Source organism: Gouania willdenowi, chromosome 9 (assembly GCF_900634775.1).
Source record: "Gouania willdenowi chromosome 9, fGouWil2.1, whole genome shotgun sequence".
Taxonomy (NCBI): Eukaryota; Metazoa; Chordata; class Actinopteri; order Blenniiformes; family Gobiesocidae; genus Gouania; species Gouania willdenowi.
In genome coordinates this window covers 24,399,476-24,421,895 of record NC_041052.1, presented here as the reverse complement: position 1 = coordinate 24,421,895, position 22,420 = coordinate 24,399,476, and the positions used below count along the sequence as shown (strand labels likewise).

At 38.8% G+C, this 22,420-nt stretch overlaps 1 protein-coding gene across 4 annotated transcripts in view; it reads right to left on the bottom strand.

Moving 5' to 3' along the window:
• gapvd1 (GTPase activating protein and VPS9 domains 1) overlaps positions 1 to 22,420 on the bottom strand; it is a 748,782-nt gene that overhangs the window by 18,540 nt on the left and 707,822 nt on the right. For 2 of the 4 annotated variants that reach the window (XM_028456955.1, XM_028456954.1), the window contains exons 2-12: positions 11,940 to 12,158; positions 9,563 to 9,830; positions 8,894 to 9,466; positions 8,728 to 8,811; positions 8,503 to 8,637; positions 7,316 to 7,508; positions 6,708 to 6,788; positions 5,337 to 5,494; positions 4,925 to 5,054; positions 1,495 to 1,620; positions 1,195 to 1,368 (exon numbers count right to left, since the gene is read on the bottom strand). In XM_028456955.1, the coding sequence (XP_028312756.1) occupies positions 1,195 to 1,368; positions 1,495 to 1,620; positions 4,925 to 5,054; positions 5,337 to 5,494; positions 6,708 to 6,788; positions 7,316 to 7,508; positions 8,503 to 8,637; positions 8,728 to 8,811; positions 8,894 to 9,466; positions 9,563 to 9,830; positions 11,940 to 12,124 (2,107 nt within the window). In that variant the 5' untranslated portion in view covers positions 12,125 to 12,158. Of the gene's footprint in view, positions 1 to 18; positions 407 to 1,194; positions 1,369 to 1,494; positions 1,621 to 4,924; positions 5,055 to 5,336; positions 5,495 to 6,707; positions 6,789 to 7,315; positions 7,509 to 8,502; positions 8,638 to 8,727; positions 8,812 to 8,893; positions 9,467 to 9,562; positions 9,831 to 11,939; positions 12,159 to 22,420 lie in introns of those variants that run through there. The other 2 variants (XM_028456957.1, XM_028456956.1) reach the window with 2 other exon arrangements.

Below are 22,420 nucleotides of genomic sequence, written 5' to 3'. Positions count from 1 at the left end.
TCCACTTCATGGAACATGCCTGCCATGAACACGCAGGCATGCCAGCAGTGTGGAGGCGGGGCTACTGTTGGCAGTGGGAGAGCACTACCCCGCTGTCCCTGTTTACAGTCTTCAAGGTAGGGGCGCTGAGTACTTGTCTTTCAGGTGGATGATTAAATGAGTGGCACAACAAGAAGTGAAACAATTAGAATTTCTGCCTCATTATCATGGTAATCTTATCAGTGGGATAATGAGGTATTAATGGATATTTAATGTGCATCTCATAACCCGATCCCTTGGAGAAAACACATAAGGAAATCGCTGTAAATTCACTTAATGATGGAAAAGTCCCTCAACGCCGTAATCCGAAGAATGAAAAATGGTGGATGCAAATGAGAGGGAACCAAGGTCAATAAGACTGCAGGGACTGTGATAATGTCACAGAGAGAGAGAGAGAGGGAGAGAGAGAGAGAGAGAGAGAGAGAGAGAGAGAGAGAGAGAGAGAGAGAGAGAGAGAGAGAGAGCAAAACTTGAGGCAATCAGGATGATTGGAGTCTGAATAAGACTTGCACAGGTGCTCCACACACACAGTGATGAACAGAGTAACCCGCAATTGGTCGGTTGCTGTGGTTTTTGACAATAAATGGAAGAGTTTGTCTATAACATCACAGGAAGTGTCATGTGCTGAGCAGCTCAACTGTGCAATCCTCAGACTGTTTTTTTGTTCTTTTGTGATTGCATAGCAATTTTGCTTAATAGAAACACAAAAAACCATAAGAAAACCCCCCAAAAACCGAACAGTAAACAAACAGAATAAAAGCTATTTTAAAGGTGGGTTTTTCGTGAACCTAGACATTTCATTTCAGCCTATGCAGTATATATATATATGTATATATATATATAGTTGATATGTTTTGGGAATATAGTCCCAGAGAGAACTGGCGGCAAATAGAGAACATTGTTCCTTGACGGGGATTGACACAGCCACCAAAGGCTTGTGATTTTCCATTTAGTTGCTAAAAACACTTTGTTTTGTTGTGTTTTCCCCACAGACCACAAGGTGATGACATTTCTCTGTTTGTTGGTATTTCACAAAGGGTCATCTCGGGCTCCACTCATCCTTATCACCCTACTAAATAGCATAATTTATTATTTACTTCACCATGAAAAAAAGACTTGGAATGTGAAATATTTTGGCACATTACCAGATCCTACCTGCTATTTCTTGCAGCCGGTCTTCATCCATATTGGGGTCAAAGTCACTGCCAAGGACATCAGTGCTCCAGGTTTCACTGACCGTCTCCGAGATGTCCCGGTCATCCGTCAGTCCCATCATATCTCTGATCTCAAACTTGCGCAGTTTGTCGTCCAGGTTGTCCTGTGTGGTGGCTGATGGAAGTATGGTACAGAGAACCTGCTCATTTCTTACTTTATTCTTTGTTAAAAAAATAATAAATTATAATTTATGTAGATGTTTTGAGAACCCTACAGAAACATTAACACACACAGACACACCCTGTTCATGCTCCAGAAGTTGAAGAGCCTCCACCCCATTGCTCCCTGATGGTCCAGCTCCAAGCTCTGAGACAGACTCTCCCTCCAGGTCCAGAGACGAAACAGAGTTAGAGCGGTTGGATGGACCTTAGGGAACAAAGACCAAAGTACAATGAAGTTGTTGACAAAATTTAAATGTTAAGATTGATAAAGGAATTCTGGGATTGATAAAGGAATTCTGATTCTGATCAATTTTAAGTTTCCACAACATGGTAATATTTGAAGCGATATGCAAACCATCATGGATACAATTTAGGTCTAAAGCTCTGTCAGGCAGCACACACACAAATATCCATCCATCCATTTTCAGAGCTGCTTTGTCAGCACACAAATACATACACACATTTCTACACTCCCTTCCGTATTACTCCCACATTATTCATTTATTTTACTGGTCTCTCTTCCTCATACTGTTCACATGGCCACATAGGACTATATGTGTGAAAGCACCCTTAGGATTTTTCAGTGATCTGTTGCTACCGTTTTGGGAGACCAAAGGTACGCATGTAGCTGTGGGATTGGGCAGGCGGCGGGGGGTGCTGAGTGTCAGTGACATAACCAAAAGAGACCTTTAGGGGGAGTACTAAGCGCATGTCACTGAGTTCTGCTTTAATGTGTGTGTAAGAAATGTTTTGGGAGTCCTTTATATCAACTTATACGTTTATAACTTCCCATTACTTATATCAATTCAATGTTTTAATTGTTGATTTAAAAACATGTTTAATGTTTTTATCAATTTTTAAACAGTTGAATGTTTTCTGTTGCATTTTTTTAATCATGTAAAGCACATTGCATTCCTCTGTGTATAAAATGCGCTATACAAATAAATTTACCTTGCCTTGATAAATTTGATGTTGCACTTAGCAGGAAACAAGAAATCAGATTTTGAAACTGTTGGCCAGCGCATCTTTTTGGACACCATTATCAGCTATCTTACTACAGTTCCACGCATGAATTTCAGCGGAACAATTAAGACTTAAAACAGGCAAAAATATGCTACGATTTGAGTGATGGGATGCCTTTAACCTAATAAAACCACTATCAGTTATATTAATTGAGTACTTCCTAGAGCAGAGGTCCCCAACCTCCGGGCCGTGAACCGGTACCGGACCGTGGGTCAATTGGTGAGAATCATGTTTTATTTTGAAAAATTACCAGATTCTTTCTTCTACATCCGTCTAACCGTCTCATTGCAGAGAAACAAGCTCAGAGCTCCCATGTTATGGTGAGTTTTATTTCTAATTTTTCATGCACTTTGTATTTGTTTTTGTCGTATCTTATGTTGAAAACATGTTTAACCTTGAAGCTGCCAATAAAGTTATATACAATATACTCACATTTAACATATTTAGAAAATGACAGTTTTTTTGGCCACATCTTAAAGGTCGGTCCGTGAAAATATTGTCTGACATTAAACCGATCCGTGGGGAAAAAAATGATCACTACATCACAGTCACAGATAAACCATCGGAATAAAACCAAGTACCTCCTTGCTATAATGCTTAACTCACTCAGTGCCATTTTTTCATGGAGATTACTAGAAAACACTCTGGTGGAGGTCCCTCATCAATATCTAAGCTAAAATGTGATGTAGTAACCAACTGTGCCCTGAAGGTGGCAGCAGCGCACCTTTAGATGTGAGATTAGCCACTGATACAACCATTAGCTAAGGAGGAAGAAGCAGGGACGAGTGAGATTATGGCGCTATGGAGTGATATTGTGAAGTATTCAGCAGCTCACAGCCCCACTTACTAACACAGAACATGTGTTAGACCGTGAGATAAAACCATCAACTAACCAGGCCAAACGGATCATCTCTGCATGTCTGAAGGAAGAGGAAGTTATGTCTCTGTGATCGACGGAGGGGAGAAGATACAAAATACAGTAAGCCTGTGAGCCAGATAGCAAAATAATAGGTGACATATAGGTGGCAGCAGCGCACCTTTGGATGCAGAGCTTAATTGGAGAGGAAAGGAGTTAACGAGAAAATGGCGCTACGAGAGATGACGTCGATGTTTCCACCAGCACACAGCAGCGCACAGCCGACCAGAGCATGTGTGGAACTTTAGTAGATTATTGGAGTGTGGCAATGGTGAAATAAAACGATTTAAAAAAACGGGGCAAGCAGTGACACTCGGCATGTCTGGGAGGAAGATGCGCGTGTGCAGACTGACGGGAGAGACTTGGAGGAACGCCAAAATACAGTAAGATATCCATTCAACTCTGACCCAGATAGCAAAATAATAATAATTTTGCAATCAAAAGCCCTGTGTTTTTTTGTTTTATAAAAGGAAACAATGTTCAGACGTTACAGTTGTCACTAAAGCAAAAAAAATGCTTTAAAGTCACTGCCAGGGTATTTTTTTAGAAAAAGGCTGTTTTTTCAGCTTTTTGCTCTGAAACTGAAGATTTGTGTAAAACTTGCTCTATTCAACAGCTGATTACGGGAGAACAAAACAAGCCAGAAACAAAAACAAAGTAGAGGCTTCAATCTTTCAGAATCTGGTGTCAGATTTCAGATAGTCATAAAACAATATATTCTGTGGGTCTTTAAAATAGTAAAAATGCTCAAAAACGGCTGGCACTCGGGGGTAGAAATTCTGAAAATGGCTGGCACTGAATGTGTTTAGTGCTAACCACCGTGCAACAATAGGTTTTTAATTCATAATAATCACACCTCAGGATATCGGAATAGATAAGGATATTGTCAATGTGGTTGGTTAATCATTCATCCAACTGGTATCACATGGCATTTTTTTTTTAGGCGGGGCTACCGGACTCAAAACGCCACTCACTTTGTTCTTCTTCTTGTTGTTGTGTACACTAGCTAAAATCGTTTTCCTAGTTTTCTTAGTTTTATTTGTGAGTCAAAGATTGCAACAGTTGGTGGTACCGAATAATTGACACATGACAATATATGAATGGGGCCGATTACGCTGTATGTGCCACGGGGGCGCCCGGGGACCCATTTTTCAAATGACTCCTCCTCCGTTAATGCTCGTTGAATCGGACTGTAATTTGACATGGATATTCTATGAGCAGATGTCAAGAGCCTCTCGGACACCTTTTTTTACTTGGTCATTTGACGGAATTCTCGGGAACGTGGTACGCGCTATTCGGCGCGGAGAAGTTGTGTGGGCCCTGCCATAGTTCATCCGAACTTGCTTTTCATATACATGCATTTTTGTAATCATTCTTTTTATTTTGCAATTAGAAATGTAATAAAAATGCAATAATGTGTTTTAGAAACAGCATTAATTTAGAGCTACACAAAAGCTGTATGGTAGGTAGCGGAAATGTTGATAATAACTTACAACAACGTACACTGTTTCTATGTTACCACTGTATATAGTCATCGGGATGATTGTGATCCTTTTGTTCACAAACTGACCTTCTGAGATACCTTCCAAGTTATCACTGCAGAGAGAGAAGCGCAGAGTTTTGTCTGGTTTTCCATGCAGCTTTGTATCGTCAGCATGGCCTTCTCCCTGGGGTCCGTCAGCCATCTGCAGGTTTAAAACCTACAAAGTAGTAAAAAAATAATCAAGATAATATTTATATTTAGCTGTAAACATGAGAAGTTCAAAAACAACAAGAGGAAAAAAAATACATTAGCATTAACTGAGCTCATTTCACATAAAATACAAGGCACATCAAATTAAAATAACACAAAAAGTTGTAAAATGCATGACTCGTGCTATAAAAAGTCTTCCTCCTCTTCAAAGACAAAAAAAATGACATTGACTTTATTTCATCATCATGATCTGCCCAGCAAATCAGTGCATTCATTTAAATGCCATTACCTCATTCTCTGACATCATGCCTGGGACGGTCTGAGGACCAGTTCCGATTGAAATCACCAACACCTCCTCTGGCAGCAGCTCCTGCAGGGACTCCTGGGAGCTGGCCTCTGCTTCCCCCTCCTGGGCAATGTTGGTACGACTACGGCTACGAGCAGCTCCTGGTCAGCGTGTAAGAAAAAACGTGAAAATAACCAGTTATTCCTTGTTTTCCAACTATGTAGTATGTGAGAATTAACAGTGCAAAATAAATGTTGGCACAACAAGAAGATTATAGGGCATGCCATACAGTACCAAAGACTGTGATTAATCAATAAAGTTAAAGAAGTTAAGGGCTAGTAAATTCAAAATGTTCCCTGTGGCTTGGAGTGTAAATATGAATACTATCAAACATTTTGAATAAAATATGATCTGATTGAGATTCCAGTGGTGGTGAGTTTCACACTACTGGAATCAACACTTTAGCATGGACACATCTGCACTACAGTGGAAGGATATTGGTTGGTTTATTCACCCGTGGCCATGCAAATGATAGAAAAACCTTAGAATTATAAATTATTTAAAGTAATCGCCTAATACTTAAGTTGTATAATGCAACAAAACATGAAATACTCTCAGATCACTTTTAAAATAAAAGACAGTGGGACAAATCTATGCAGCAGCAAGCTTCTTTTGTTGCTCATTTTGTTAACTTCAATACTAAAAAATGTTGTGTTGACATATCCATTCTCTGTACAACAATAATAGTGGGAGTGTCGTGGTAGAGAGGGATGGCACAGACAGTCGATCACACAAGCCAAAAGGAAAAAAGGCACTGGAGCTTATTCTTATTATACAAAGATAAACTAAATAAAAAACATACACCAACATGTCCAAGAACAAAGAGATAAAGGTAACTTTTCCATAACATCACTAAGATGGCAAATTGAAGCTACTATCACTGTTCTATTTGATCTGTGAGCAGATTTTATCATTAAAAAAAAAAATGAAAAAAAAATAAACGCACAACAGCCAAGCAGTGGAGGAGATCCAAAGTGGATAAAAACAAATATGATAATATCAACTGATGTTTTATTCCCACACTACCTGGTAACGAATAGCCATATTCTGCTGAATGAAGAAGCAAAAGTGAAAAACTTAGAAAGAAGACAAATGAGAGAAGAAATCTTTGCTCTAATGACAAGCTGTGAAGGCTGTGCAGGGCAAAGCAGATGTTGGTGAACACACAGGGACTACTACAGCAATGCTAGAGAAATGACAGAAAGCTTATTGTGTAGCTATGAGCGTGATGCTAATGCTGTGATGAGTGTTAAAAGGGTTTTTTGTTAAATGCTATGTTCTATCCAGCTCGGACGTGACTGACGGACTACGCACCAAAAGGGGTTACTAAAGGAATATGAGCTGACAGAGAGGAGCTTGTGGGGTCCCAGGATGTTATTGCAGACCAGTGTTGTCCTGGTCATTCAATGGCAGCATAGGAAGAAAGGAGAAGGACAATGTAGGGGAAAGAATACAGAAGACATCTCAGAATTCAAAGCGGTTCAAGAATCAAGTCAGAAGAGTGAACAACTGTCATATTTTAAGCTCAAGTGGTTCATTTCCAATTACATGGCTGTTTCTGTGGGTTAATTTGTCTTGGAGATGCTAATGAAGGTAATTTATGCATATTTTCCATCCATTCCAATTAAAAATAGTTCATTTATATTTGTAGCTTTAATTGGTTGTCATTTCTGTAATTGAGCTTCAATTCGAGGCCATGGTAATTATCGTTACAACAAGCTGAGAAGTAGCTCATTAGCTTCCCATAAACAGGCTTTCTCCAACCATCACTACTCAACTCTTGTTTATTCTACTTCCCATTATACAAAATGTTACACTTCACGCTCTTGTTTCAAATACTGAACTTCTACTGACTGAACTATGTTGAGGATCCACATACAAAGAAATTTCATGGCGTTGCATCGTATTTAAAAACGTGTTACCTATGGGCAGCCTGTTTTTCTTGTTGGCAGGAGTCGTGGCTGGGGAGAGCTGGGGGGTGTTGGAGGGGGTGAGCTCCAGACTGTTGCTTTTGACTGTTCGGGATTGAGGTACGTTAGCCAACAGGGTCTCCAAGGCCATGTGCTCCTCTTCACGAAGGTGGTCACCTGCCATAACGTTGCGAACAAAGTCCACCTATGCAAGAAACAGGGCTTTAGATTACAAGTATATTATATAAACCCTTATTATTGTCCCTGATAAAATAGGCACTGGACAGAAATGGGACAAGTTATTGTTTTATTTGTACCATCTTTATACTATCAGACTAACGCAATGAAGCAAATGATTTATAAGTTACAAAAACATCATCTGTAGGGAAGCTAAAACAATGTACATATTTGATGGTTACATTCAGTTACTGGTTTTAATGTAAACGTGTCTGACCTCAGCCAGTCCCTTTACTTTGATCGAGGAACTAATAATTTATTCCTACATCCTGTAAAGCAAATTTATTCAATCAGACTATACTGGATGGAATCAATCAACTCCTCCACAGAGATTCTTTAACATTACACAGACTTTAAGACATTTATTACACTTTAAAGAAAAATCAAGCTTAAAAAAGAAAAACAAGAGAACTCTGACAACTGTGTTGGTTGTGATTCCTAAGTTTATAAAATGCAGATATTCAAAAGTTAACAAACACTAACTGGTATTGGATGTTTCAGTGGTGCAAGTTGTAAGTAACATGTCAATGCTTGAAATGAACTACATGAGAAAATGAATGTGATAGTCCATAAAAACCCTTATTTACTCCCGTTCCACTTCCAAGCTACACTCTATACAGAAGACGCTTTGGTCAAAGTGTCTGCATGTATTTTTATTTAACCTATCTTTATCAAATTCTCATCAATCATTTTCAGTTTTATCATTTGATCAATATTATTCAAGCCTTCGTTAAGAATTTAAAGCCATAACTATGCAGAAAATAGAAGCATAAAGCGTCGCTACACTTTTAAATAAAAGACAAAGTTGTACCCGTTAAAAAGCTTAATGTTGCTGAAATCTGAAGTAGGAAAAAGTTCAAAAATGTTGATTTTACAAAATACAATAAGCCATTATTATTACTAAAATTATGTATGTATGCAAATCATTTATGATTATTGTTTCTTGGTTAGTTGGAGCATACCAGGGCAAGCACTTGATTGTGGCTAATGTAGACCGCAGTCCTACTGAGGCCTTCTAGAAGGTTCATGGATGACATGGGTGGAGTCTCAACTGCTCTTCCTCCAATCACAACATCCAGAAAAGCAGCGACACAACTCTGACAAACAGAAAGCCAGGGACAGTAGTTAGAAAAAGGACATATGAGAATTCTTAAAGAAATATGAACTAAGGGACTGATGAGAGACACCTTATCAAACTTTGACAAGCTACTTTTTCTCCTCGGGTCGGCATCATCATCCGTCATTGCTAACTGCTGTAAAAGCTGCCCCACCTGTTACACAAAAGACAGAATAAGTCTATGAAAAAGTGGAGGACATTAAGCATATGATAAGGAAATGTGGTGCATTACCAACCTGCATTAGATTAAAGCGAGCCACTTCATTGATGGGGGCGTCTGAGATGATACCGTACTGCTCGGGGTTGACTATCGCTGGGCAAATGAAACATGTCAGCAGCAGGTCTGTGCACATTATGCGCACTTCGCCCACTTCAAGACGCTCCACGCAAGACAAAGTCTTATACATCTGGGACACGATCCAGCGCAGGCAGTGGGGGAAGCAGTAGGTGTTTTGCTTTAAGTAACCTATGAATTTGTTGACAAGAGCCACCAGCTTGGTTTCATTAGCTTCCACAGCAGCCTGCACTCTCTGCTTGTAGCCATCAGAACCTTTCTCCCCAAAGCGCTCTTGCTGGGCTGGAGTGAGGCGCTCTGTGACTTTGGTTGGGTCAGTTTCCAGGTGGTCCTCATCTTCTACCAGCAGCTGCATTATGGGTTCGTGAAGGGTAGCAGTGAGGAAGAGCTTGGCTGAATATAGGCCCTCTGAGAAGAGTTTGAATAGGATGCTGAAGGCACAGGTTCCCCGTCGGAGTAGACGGCGAGGGTTGTCACTCTCCTTTAGTTCGAATTCTATCAGATATCTCAACACCTGCAAGTTTGAAAAAAAAAAAAAAGCCTGAATAACATCATTTTCACCAATCTTAACTGCATTTGAAATAAGCAAAACACATGTAGGATCTCTGACCTGCAGCAGGTAGCTCTCGTCCTCCTGCATGATGCAGTTGCCATATAGAGAGGTGAATACATTATGAATGACACCCTGTGTATGTTCCTGGTTCAGCCTCTCTCCTGCCACCAAGCAAGAGGCCACCAGCCTGGGATTCTCCCTCAACCTGGCCAGGAACTCGCCGTAGATGGTCTCGTGGAACCCCAGAGTCTTGTAGCCATCAATAAACTGTGTGTCTTCCAGCATTTTGGCATGTTGGCAGCATTCTGCTGGAGAGGCCTCCGCACTACATCAGAAAAATCTCTTAATTAAAGCAATCATAGCATAACAATGACATTTTAGAGAGAGACAGGTGGTCAACACACTTCGGATTATGAAATGTAAAATGTGAAAAGCCCTCTATGGTTTGGAAACACTGATTTTACTCACCCAATAATTAAAAAGCAAAGTAAAAGGAACACTAACTTCACAGAAAATGTAGGTGAGATTTAAACACCATAAAGGAATCAGTTTGAGGTAGGGATGGGTGGAATGCTTTTTAAGGTCATTATACACAAGGTACAATGAAATTATGAGAATTATTGCAGTGCAAGACAGAGAAAATAGATAGATAAGTGTATTCACAACGGGGGAGCCACTAAGATGATAAATAAACTAACTGTGAGAACAACAAAGATAAATATATTGCAGTTACTAAGTGTCAGTAATTGACAGAACACCTCTTATGTGTTCAGTAACCGTATTGCACTGGGATAGAACATGTTGGTGAATCTGGTGGTGCAGGCCTGGATGAATCTGTACCTCATTTCTGAGGGCAACAAAGAGAACAGGCTGTGTCCTGGGTGTGAAGTGTCAGAGGTGATGCTTCTGGCCATGCGCTGAAATCTGCTGGTATTTGGTACTTTTTTAGCTACTGACCGAATTCGTTCGGTACTACCTGGTACCGATTCACGTAAAATCAAATGGTACCTAACCTTGTGACTGTGAGGGAATGGAAGAGTAGGCAATTTCCCATGCGGTAACTGAACACAAAATTGTACGCACAAGAGCGTAATGACGTCAGTAGGTGCGTGTTCAGCCAGCATGGCTGATTAGAAAATGCTCGTAAAGGCTCCATTTTTTTTTTTTTAAATGTGCTGCAGACCGAGTACCTGCCGAACCCCCGCTCCACGCAGAAACATGAGAGATGTAAATGTGAGCTTCACTCTGGAACAGCGTGGTGTACCAACTGAAAGAGAGTTGGAGAACACGCTGCTAAGGGCTTCAGAACTCAGACGTATGAATCCTTCAGCCACCAGGGACATTTCCTGGTTCTGAGGGCAAAGCAAACAACACTGTTGCTTTAAGTCCTTGTTCACAGGTGGACACACATGCTCCTGTGTCCAACAACCCACTGAAACAGACAGAAATACCCACAAATGCAAGGGGAATACTTGGCACTATAGAGCTATGTCACTTAGAGCTGCTTTTTAATTTGTGCATTAAGAAAAAAGTAAAACACTGCATAATTGTAGTTCAGGGTTTTCATGATGAAGAAAGCAGTTGGATGTTGGTTTGATATATTTAACATTTAAAGGTGCTTTATCATGCAAATCAATTTTTTTGAGCTTTTAACCTTGTTACAATGTTAATTACTTATCCAAAACACCCCCTAAGTATTATTGGGCTTCCTTCCTGCATCTCTGAGAAAACCTAAATAATCCTGCTCTCTGACCGGCTTCTCTGCTCTCTTCTCAAAAATGAGCGGTTCAAATTCTAGTGACGTCATTAGCATTCTGAACCGTCCCAAACAGGAAGTGCCTGCTGCCGGTGCCCCGCCTCCACAGTGAATACTGCAGTGTAAGCACCCAGGGAGCAGACATCGCCTTTGACTTGATCTGACATGTTTGTGACCCAATGCAACACAACGGTTGAGGTGATAAACAAATGATTATCACCTTCAATGCACTATTCCTGTATAAAACTCAGGTGAGTGTTTGAAGCTGCTGACGCTGGATGAACACAGCGACGAGACTGACTCACACAATAGCCCCTTAAATATTCATGTGTTTTACTGTAATGTGCAGTTTTTTGGCTAAAAACAATAACACTGTTTGGATAGCAAAAGAAAATTGCTTTGTGATCACCAATCTGCCTCAGAGAGAGTCATGCAGTCACTGAAACTAAAACTCTGGAAAACTGGCGAGTTTGGGAAAATAAACCTCAAATACTATGTTTTTGGGGTTCTTAGAACAAATGGAGATAGGTGAAAAATGCATGATATGGGTGATATATGATTTTATTATTTACCATTTATTGCCACACAAAAGTACTGTTTGCCTGCACCCAAAAGTCTACATTTTTAACCTTAAATCTGTCCTAGTAAGCTCTAGGGAATGGTGAAACCTGACCTTACCTGGTGAGGATGAGACGATCGAGGTTGATCCTCTGCTGCTTAGCGATCCAAGCAGCCCTGTACAGCCTCTCAGCAGTCTTCAGCACATCGCTGTTGAGCCTTTGGATCAACTGCTTCTCTGACGAAACATAAAGCCGCTCCTGCTTCAGGTGATGGGCCAGAGTGTGGATGTCTGGCTTCACCATCTTCACCCACTCCAACAGGAAGAGATGGAAATGGCTGTTGCACAGACAAGGAAAAAAATGAAACGGAAACTGTAAATAAGGTGAAAATATGGAAGAGAAACTACATACAGTAAATGTTCTCACGACCTTTTGGGAAATGTCACATTTGCAGGAAACCACTTTAGACGAATTACTGGAGAGACAGTTGCACTATTAACTGTTTTAGGGTGACAGGGTTTCATCTTTCTGTTGTTAAAGGCTGCTTATTTGTAGTTTAAGGCTTGCTGAAGGCATGTAATCAGACAAAGCTATTCAGTGACATGAAAAATGAATGTCAAATGAATTTCTGTGAATGCAACCATGTCGGAAATTAACTGAATAAATAAATAAAAATAAAAAAAATAATGACTTCACCAATGCATTATCTTTTAAAATATCTAATCAAAACAAACCTTGAATATTTTGTTTTATCAAAAACTGTCAAAAAAAATGTTTCTTGTTTACAGTATTAACAAACAGTACATACACAGTACGTAGCCAAGATCAAAGTTTGATTATGTGTTAAATTAATGGTTCAGGTTGTTGCATGTGCTTTAATTTCAAAGATGGGTTCTTTTTAATGCGTCAGACTCATCTCGTTACAATTTAAGAGACAGTAGGGATTTTCCTCAAGTTTCATTTTTAAGAACCTTTCAGACAACTTATAACTTCAAACAGCTGTGGCTAAAAACCATAGATTTCAAAAATAAATACGTTTTCCTCTATTTTGAATCATCTTTGAACAAAAATATCGAACAGTAATCATACTTTTTTATGCATTATTTTTACGTAACCTTTTTAATTTCTAACCATTTTTTGGCAGACAAAATGTCAGTTACACTTTTTACATAAATAATGACTACTATCAAGGTCAAAACAAAATTGCATCGTGCAAGTGCCTCTTAAAAAAGAATGCTGTACTTTACTTACTCAAAATACCCAACAGCCAAAAAAAGACGTGTTCCTGTCCAATATAAATGACTAATTAAACAAGGTATAGCCAAATAAGCCATTAAGACACAACTGTTTACCTGTTGAGATGATTAACAAATTAGTTATTAAGAACAGAGGAACATCTCCACATCATTCACAGCTTTTATCGACTGTCAGTGCAGCAGCTGTTTCATATTCCTTCCAAACGTCCTTTTCATGAGGGATTATCAGGTGATGGAAACAAAAACTTGAAGATATTTTCCCTTCTCTTTGCTGACTTGTTACCTTTTTCTTAATCTATGAATAAACTTTCCCTAAGTCGCAGATGACTCGCCTTTTCCTGTGTAGACTTGGATGCACAAAAAGAATAGTTGCACCTTTAAAGGTAACCATCATTTGCATTCAGTTTGCTTCAAGCACTGGCACAGTGACAATAGTAAAAACATACATAGTCACACCACACAGTAAAAAATACGAATCAGTCTCCCTCTTTCAGATGTGCAGAGCCAACACAAACAATCCGAACGGAGTGCATGAAATCTGAACATTTTCTTGGTGGATTTTTTTTTTGCACAAAAGCTTCTTTGTAGGTGCTCGCCAACACAGAAAACACAGATTTTACAGTTGGGTTTGGGATCTTGGATGAAAAAGGAGAAAAGCTGGGAGAGAACGGCCTCAGAATAGGACTGAATACCTCAAAGCTAACAGACAATCACAACATTATAGTTGATATGCTTAGCAAATCCTTTCAGTTCTGCAGATTTACACACAACAAAAGGCTCAGCAGTGGATCCACTGAGAACTTACATTTAAACAGTCATTAGTGAGTATCAAATTGTTGTACTGTTTCAGTTTTGGCAAAGCAAAGCAAAACAAATGGAGAAAGAGTCTAAAAAATTAAAGCATCGTGGGATACAGCCCATGTTGTTTGATTATTAATCCTGTAAATAAGGAAAACTGTGAAGCTCATGTGAAGAGATAAAGATAAAACCATATAAAATCAATTCTGTACCAATCATTTTAATGTTTCCAAACATCTTTCATCGCCCTAACAATTAATACATTTTTTGAACAACTTACATTTTACTATTTGTATTTGAGGATTTATTCCAAATATTAAAATAAAGATGGCTCAAAAACATACAACGTAAAATTAAAAACTATAGGGCAGTGTTTCTCAAAATTTGAAAAAAAAAAAAAAAAATCCATGCTTAAATTTGGCTTGGGGCAGGGGAGCTTTTTTGTGTCAATGGTGAAATGCTCCCAGACTAGGGATGGGCGATATAGACAAAAAATGTATCCCAATAATTTCTGGTATTTATCACGGTAAAGATAAAAATGAGGATAAATAGAAAGAATACATTAATAAAATAATTCCCAACTTAAAGAGTAAACGGGTTCCTTACAAACACAAATTAAATTGAATAGATCAACACTAGAATCTAGAATCAAGAACAGCATTTACACAAAAAGCTACAATAGCTGCTGACTCAAAGAGCTATTCTTCATCTGCTGATATTTTATGGAATATATTTGTGCATGTGGATCACTATTATTTATTTCCTCATTTAAAATCAAGTTATTTTTTTGGGGGAAAAAAAGCACATGAGAAGCAAAAATAACTACAATAGTGTTTTTACAATAAAAACCACTGCTGCTGAATCTGGTTTATTTCATATCTGATAATGAGTTGCATAAAGTTATGGTTGATAAACATATCTCTGATTCCCTATAATTAAACCAGACCAGTCTTGATGATAGGCTTGGGTAGATTACGGTAATTGCGGGGTCATAATAGCAATGATATCAGTTTCAATACCGTCATTTAAAAAAAAAGGAATGCACTTATATAGGAAACAAGGATTAAATATTAAATATGATTTATGTAATGCCTAAACATGATTCTATGTCCAGGAGCACTTATGTGTTGGATGGGTTGTCGTTACGTGACAGCGCCTCTGCTGAAGCAACTAGATTACATTCAAATCAATGTAAATGACGCAACGTCAAGTTATCTCCCCTCAAGTGACGTGATTTGCGTGATTTGAGCGACTAAGTCAAGCCCAACCTAGTAGTAAGTAAATATAAGTTTATTTACAGACCCAAAAGTCTTTAGAACAAAACCAACAGTAAAGTGTTACCTTTACCAAATTCAAAAAAACACTGCCTGCAGGTTTCATGCGTGTACGAAAAAACTCAAACAATAAACCAGTGGGCTTTAGTGGAACGAGGTGCAGAAGTGAAAAAAGCAACTCGGTTATTCAGTGGCTTCTAGAGATGTTTGCTGCCATTGGTCACGGCCTCATGTGTCCCTCAGCTCAGAAACTATTTAAAGGAAAGTGCTACCTGGTGAGTGAATCATGGAAAGCATTGAGGAACAACAAAGCAGAAGAGAAACTACACAGCCAGTGTGATGGAACACAGCTCAGTAATATTGGCTGTAACTGTGCTGTCTCAGCTTATGGATGCTATTATTGTCATGGTTAATAAATCTGATGAATGGTAAAAATGGTAAATGGACTTGATTTATATAGCGCTTTATCACCACACTGAAGCAGTCTCAAAGCGCTTTACATATCAGCTCATTCACCCAATCACTCTCACATTCACACACCAGTGGGACAGGACTGCCATGCAAGGCGCTAGTCAACCACTGGGAGCAACTTAGGGTTCAGTGTCTTGCCCAAGGACACTTCGACACAAAGTCAGGTACTGGGATCGAACCCCCAACCTCTCGATCAGAAGACAACCTTCTACCACCTGAGCCACGGTCGCCCACACTAGTGAGCACTAAACAAGTGCTCTAATATGTCGAAACATCTAATGACACTAATAACTCATTAAAACGCTCACTAATTGTGATATGGGGCCTCAGATTTTTGGTGATCAAGGATCATGGACAAAAATAACAGAATAAGTTCCTGAAACAAACCTGAAAATACTTAAATGAAACAGATTATACCCTCACCTAGATGTTTTTAGATATGTAATTTCACGATATTTAGTCATTAAATAGATAGTCAAATGTGCAAGCGTTTGGAAAATGTAGACAAACTGACTACACGCATCGAGCAGACCATTTTGATTTCTGAAGCATCAAACAATACAATTATTTACAAGATTTACCAAAACTTAATTCATTTGAATAAGCATTTCTGGCATGATTTTGGGACATTTAATAAGTAGGGATGTCCCAATCCAATATTGGTCCGATATTAGCCTGAAAACTAATATATCGGAATCAAATTTCCACATTTTCGTTTGTTTTTTTATTTTTTTCCAATTCATTTTTTATTCAATTGTAAAATACTGCAGATATTATATTGAAGGTTAAGTCTTAACCAATTGGTAATAATAAATGAGTCAGTTTTTCTCATACCTACTGTTGCTGACTATTGTTCTCTGTTTGAGTAACATCACTTGATCAAGCCTTTTCTAACATTCCACACTACAAAATAAGTTTTTTCATTTTTTTTTATTAAAGAAAAGAGAGAAGAAATAAAAAGTATATATGATTCATGCTGATATCGGATCAATATCGGTATTGGCCGATACGCAAGGCTGCAATATTGGTATCATATTGAAAATGAAAAAGTTGTATCGAGACATAACTATTAGTAAGTCAGTAATTACATCAAATTAATAACAGCAGATAAAAACTGAAATAATATATTAAATGATACTCTGAAATAGAAAAACAGAAAAGGATTTACCCTGAAACAAAATTTGGGAAACTTTATTGCAAAATTGGAGCCCCTAAGTTAATGTGATTCTGAAACAAAGCTACACTGCTTAATGAAAAGAGTCACAATCATATAAAGCAAATGAGGAAATACAGTTGCACAGACCACTCCTACAACTACATCCTCAAGCACACATCCGTAACCAACCACTGGAACTACAGTTTATTTTCATAGACGTGGTAAGGATTTCTCTTCCTTTAAAAGGCATTCATCATGGTTGTTGTGAGCCAGCATTAGTGTAGCTACTGCTACAGCGGCTGCTACCTCTACCTTATAGCAAGAAAGCATGTGGTTTAAATCCCATGGGGACATTTGTGTATTGAGTTTGCATGTTTGTTTTCCCTGTGCTTGCATCTTTATCTTATCCTTTTTATCCCTAACAGCAGCCACTTAGTGCATATTTTCTATGTTGTTTAAAAACAAATTGACAATAATTGATAAAAGGAAAGATTCAGCATTAGTGGTTTGGCTGGTCTGGAAGATTGAATCAAGCCGTTACACGCCCCCCATCCAGACTTTTCAGACAGAGGCTCAGAGACGCAACATGCTGACCACATGTAGGAAAGGCAACATATGTGAGTGGCAAAAACCTCCCCCTTTCCCTTGAAAGAAGGCAATCAAAAAAATATCTTCATTGTTTTAAATGCTGGGAAGATTTAGATTACAGTATATATATATATATATATATATATATATATATATATATATATATAGTACATACAAAATTTCCTATGTTTAAAAAAAGAAAAACATGCTCAATGTGCTCAAATATGATATATAACAGCCCAGTCACCATAATGAACAGTGAGAAGTAGGGCTGGACGATTTACTGTACACTACCAGTCAAAAGTTTACGTTCATCGAAACACTTGCTACACAGTTGACAACACCTTTGATTGGGAAATATTTAGGTTTCATTTATTCAGACAACTGTTCCTCAGGAAATTTACTTTGGTCTCTGGACATGTTTCGACTGTCAAATGCCAGTCTTCTTCAGAGGTGTCTGCTGAATCTGATCGCTTTGATGTTTCCTTTCCTAAACGTCTGCGCAATAATTTCGCGAAGTTCTTTTTGTTTTGTTTTTGAATAATATCTGTGTTCTCTTTGAATAATTCTTCAACTGATTTTAGGATCAATACAAGTATAGAGAAGACAACAACAATTCACGCTGCGAGAACAAATAAATATCCACATTTTTCTAAAATGTAAACTCCATCATTAAATCTGAGTCTCTATTCTTTAGCTTCTATTGCTCTTTAGGGCTTCCAATTTTTCTTGAATACGTCAATCAGACGGAGATTATGGAATTAACCTCCTAAAATGGGAAAAGCTATATGACATGATAGGGATTATAACCACTACATCATTCCTGCAGCATTTACATCACCACTGCTGCAGGATCTCTCTGAATGTATTTTGATTAGAGTTAAGACTCAAGTCACAGTGTTACAGAATTAACACAGAGCAATATTAGGACACACCAAATCTCTTGTAAACTTAAGTTAGAGCATAAATGCAACTCCATATAGGGATGGGTAGATACCCTTCACATTTGAACTGATGGGAAAAGGATCCCCTTTTTAATTTTATAAAGGAAGTCACCACTACAGCTCTCACTTTAATGTTAGGGGTAGTTGAAAATGGGTCGACGGACAAAAACACACCATTTGATTTTAATTAAACCGATACCAACGAAATTTGGTCAGTACCAATAAAAGAACATAATTATTTACCCATCTCTAACCCTATATGCCTGTTTTGGGACGGTGGAAGTACACTGTGCAGATTGGGCCAAAGAAGGATAAACCTGGTTTCCGCTCACAAAAAATGTACTATTTGTTAAATTGATCATTGGAGTGAATGTGTGTGTCTGTGTGTGTGTTCACTTTATGACAAAAAAAAATTACTCTAAGGTGCAACACCTTTCCTGGGCACAGTGTGCCTTGCACCCTTTATCATCCAAACAAGCTCCAGCAACTCCCTTGACACTGTGATAAGTTTTTGTAAATAATGAGAAACTAATAAGTTTTGTAAAAATGTTCAGTACATCTATGTAATTAAAATGTGGGCTGTTGGAATGTAAAGTAAACGTGAACCCATGTACATGTCGACTAACAAAACACTATCAGTTTTTTATCACGTCACAAAAAACAAACAAGCAACACGATCACGCTTTAAATGCAAGTGCGATAAACATGCTGAATATATAAAGCAACACATGAAAACTTCCACAACAGAGCATTTTTAAAACACCAATGTTCAGGAAATGCACAATCTGCGGTGCATTTGAGTGAACGCTACCTGCTACCGGCCTGGCTGATGCACGTCTACGTGCACTAGCATGCAATGGAGCTGCTGACAGTGAGTCAGACAATAACTACAAGAGAGAAAACAAGTGCTGTCTGGAAACACTTTCCCATTAAAAAAAACTGTGAATCGCAAAACATTCGTACTAGAATTCAACTGGAACATCAATGATGAGCACCTGGACATGAGTGTGTTCACCTGGCATTAACAAAGGCAGCGCAGCTCAGCAAACTAACGTTTGTGTGTGTGTGTGTGTGTGTATTTCTGTTCGTTGTTTATTTTACTTCAACCTTAGTAGTCTCACGCTATACTCTGGCCTGCGCAACGCAAGAGTGCATTCATGTAAACATGGCGGATGCAGACGAAGCTCCGCTGGGTAAAACGCCCCAACTGAAGTCAGAATTTTGGCACCATTTTATAAATAATCAAGTAAAATTTGAAAGATCAATCAATACTGAATCAAAATTGAATCTTGATTAGATTCCGATTAATAAGGTTTTGAATCGATTAATTGATGCAGGAAATTGGCCATGATACCCAGCTCTAATCTTAATGTGAACCTATCTGCTAAAGACTACATGCAGGGTTCTCGCCAGCGCTGTTGAGCGTAGGGGCCCCTGATGCTCTAATATGGCTCCCCTATGGAGCAATGACGCCACCTATGGTCAGTTTTCAGCAACGTATGGAGGATTTTCTGTCATTTTTTTTTATTAAAATCCGACCCAATAACAGAAAGCAGCGATTGGTGCCCCCCTCACGGACTGTCCTCAGTGCGCCGACACAGGGATCAGGACAGTTGGCACAAGGGGTCGGCAGCGATGTCGGCCACCCACCCAACCCGTCTAGAAACAGGGGCCGCTGTGTAACTGCACAGTGAATGCATGTTGACCAGCTCCTTTTCTTACACAATAATTTGAAAGTGAAGACAGTGGTGAAGATGAGTATCTGCACATTTGTCTCTTATCCATCCACCATTTATTTAAAAACCCAAATTCCACAAGTGTTGAGAGCTGATATTGTAGCTTTTATACATTTTTAAAGCTGCTTTGATTGTGCACAGCAAAATGTTTAGTGTCATATGGGATATATGCTGCTTATTTAAGTTTTGTTTTAAAGTCTTTAGTTTTACTGAATATCTTTTTGTGTTAGAACAGATTGAATTAGTTGAAAAGCTAATAATAGTTATTTTTTATATACATGCATTTCTTTTGTAATATGGTTACTGCTGGATTTGGTGATATGATATAAATAAAGATAGATAATGTGATAGATTTGTTTGGTTACTTTAATGAATGGATACTGACAAATAAACCTTGCCTAAAAGTAGGAAATAGCCACAAAGTGAGGAAAAGAAAAAAAATATGATGTAATACTCATTAATATCATAATAACCGTTAATCAATCGAATCGCAGCACCCTGAATCGAAAATACAATGGAATCGTGATGGGACACCCCAAAAAGTAAGGCAGTAATGAAGATTGAAAACACAACTTTAGCTTTACTTCACTAATTTTAGCCCTCAAAGAGTTCTAAGTTTGAAAATTTTCTGCACCAACGTCGCTCACTCACGCGCCACGCCCCCTCTGCTGTGAAAAATTACCGGGCTGTCTATAAATCACGGAACCTGTAGTTTCCCAACCCTTGTAAATATCATTGAAATCCATGAAAATTATAAAGTTCACTTTTAATTTGAAACGCCTTCATTGATAAACAATGTAACAGGTTGATTTGATCAGATCATTGATCAGATTATTGCAGTGTGACTGAGTCACAGTTAAAATCTTTCCTTGACCATCATCATCATCATCGCTGTAAAGCGTGACCGAGTTAGATGCGCTGGAGATATGAGAAAATAACCCGGCCGCTGAGCGTCCTGCTTTAAAAGTACAGTCTGCAACTCTTATAAAAGGAACTTTTTGTCATATTTGCTAAAGCTGTCACTATGTAAGGACAGCCTTACATGAAACTAGTAGTTTGTGTGAAAAAAACAGACTTATTGAGCCCACCCTGCAGCTCCTGCTGCCTTCGGCAGATGGCCAGAATGCACTGCGACCGAGAAAAATGAACCAATCAGAGCCAGGATTGTGTTTGATGTGCTGTCTGACAGCTGTTGCTCACAGGCCCCGCCCCTCTCCCGGGCTGGAGCGCCGTCATTTTTTTTACAGTGTATGGTCTGGAGGAGTAGAAGATGGAATTGGTGACTTTTCTGCTTGAAAGGTAATTACTGCTGCTTGATTTACATTATGTTTGATTTGTAATTGTTACACTAGAACTATGTGTTTGTGTGTGTGCGCAGCAACCTCCATTTGGATGCTGTAAGTGACAGTGTTGTTGCCGCTGCTAGAATCTGGTGTGTGCACATAGAAAGAGAGAAGCGCTGCAGTAACATGCTTTTAACAGAGCATGTTATATTACTGTGATGTTGCTGTCGGACTAACGATTGTTTGTTAGTTCCTCTGAGGGAGGGACTTTGGAAAGTTTGAAGGCAGGGCAAGAGGGCAGCGAGGAGGGAGGGGGAAGGAGGGATCTGAGAGTTGCGGATGGCACTTTTAATGCAGAGGGATGTTTGCAGTGAAACAGAACTATTGGCTTCAATAATACGCAGTTTTAAATATAAATTGTTTAAAGCGACCTGAGCTGAACCTCATTCAAATATGTGTGGGAATAGTTTCTGGTCATTACTCATCTGTATATGACAGCTTGTTTCACTCTGTAGTGGATCAAACTGTGACTTAACGTTGGACATAAAATGAAAATAGTTGAATCACTGTGACCAACGTGGACAGAAGTCTGTGTCTGTCAAAGTTTTAATTCATTGCGCAGCAGCTGAGTTATTCACGAGTCTGTCTGGCTTCAAATGTAACTTAGTCTATATTTCTAGTGCAATATAATGTTTCACCTTATCGGGGCGCTGCACTTATTCCAGGGTAAGAGGCGCGTAAGAGGAAAAGGACTTACGCACACCGGAGAATGCACGTAAAGCCAGATTTGAATGGGAATGCCCACATTTCAGGGCTGCTCCACCCAAAGTGCGTTATTGGGATGAAGGCGCGCAGCGACTGACTTAAGAACAGGGGAAGAAAAGCACACAGCCAAAAACAGTGTCGATGCGCAGCTTTTTGGACTTACGCACATGGGAGAATAGAGCCCTTAGTAGGTGGATATCCTCCACTTCTTCATCTCCCTATCTAATCATTTGGTTGCCAAATGTGAGGCCTCAAAATTTTATTGAAAGCTAAACCGTATTTCCTAAGACTCTTTAATAATTTAAATAATGTTTGTTGATTTTTGCAT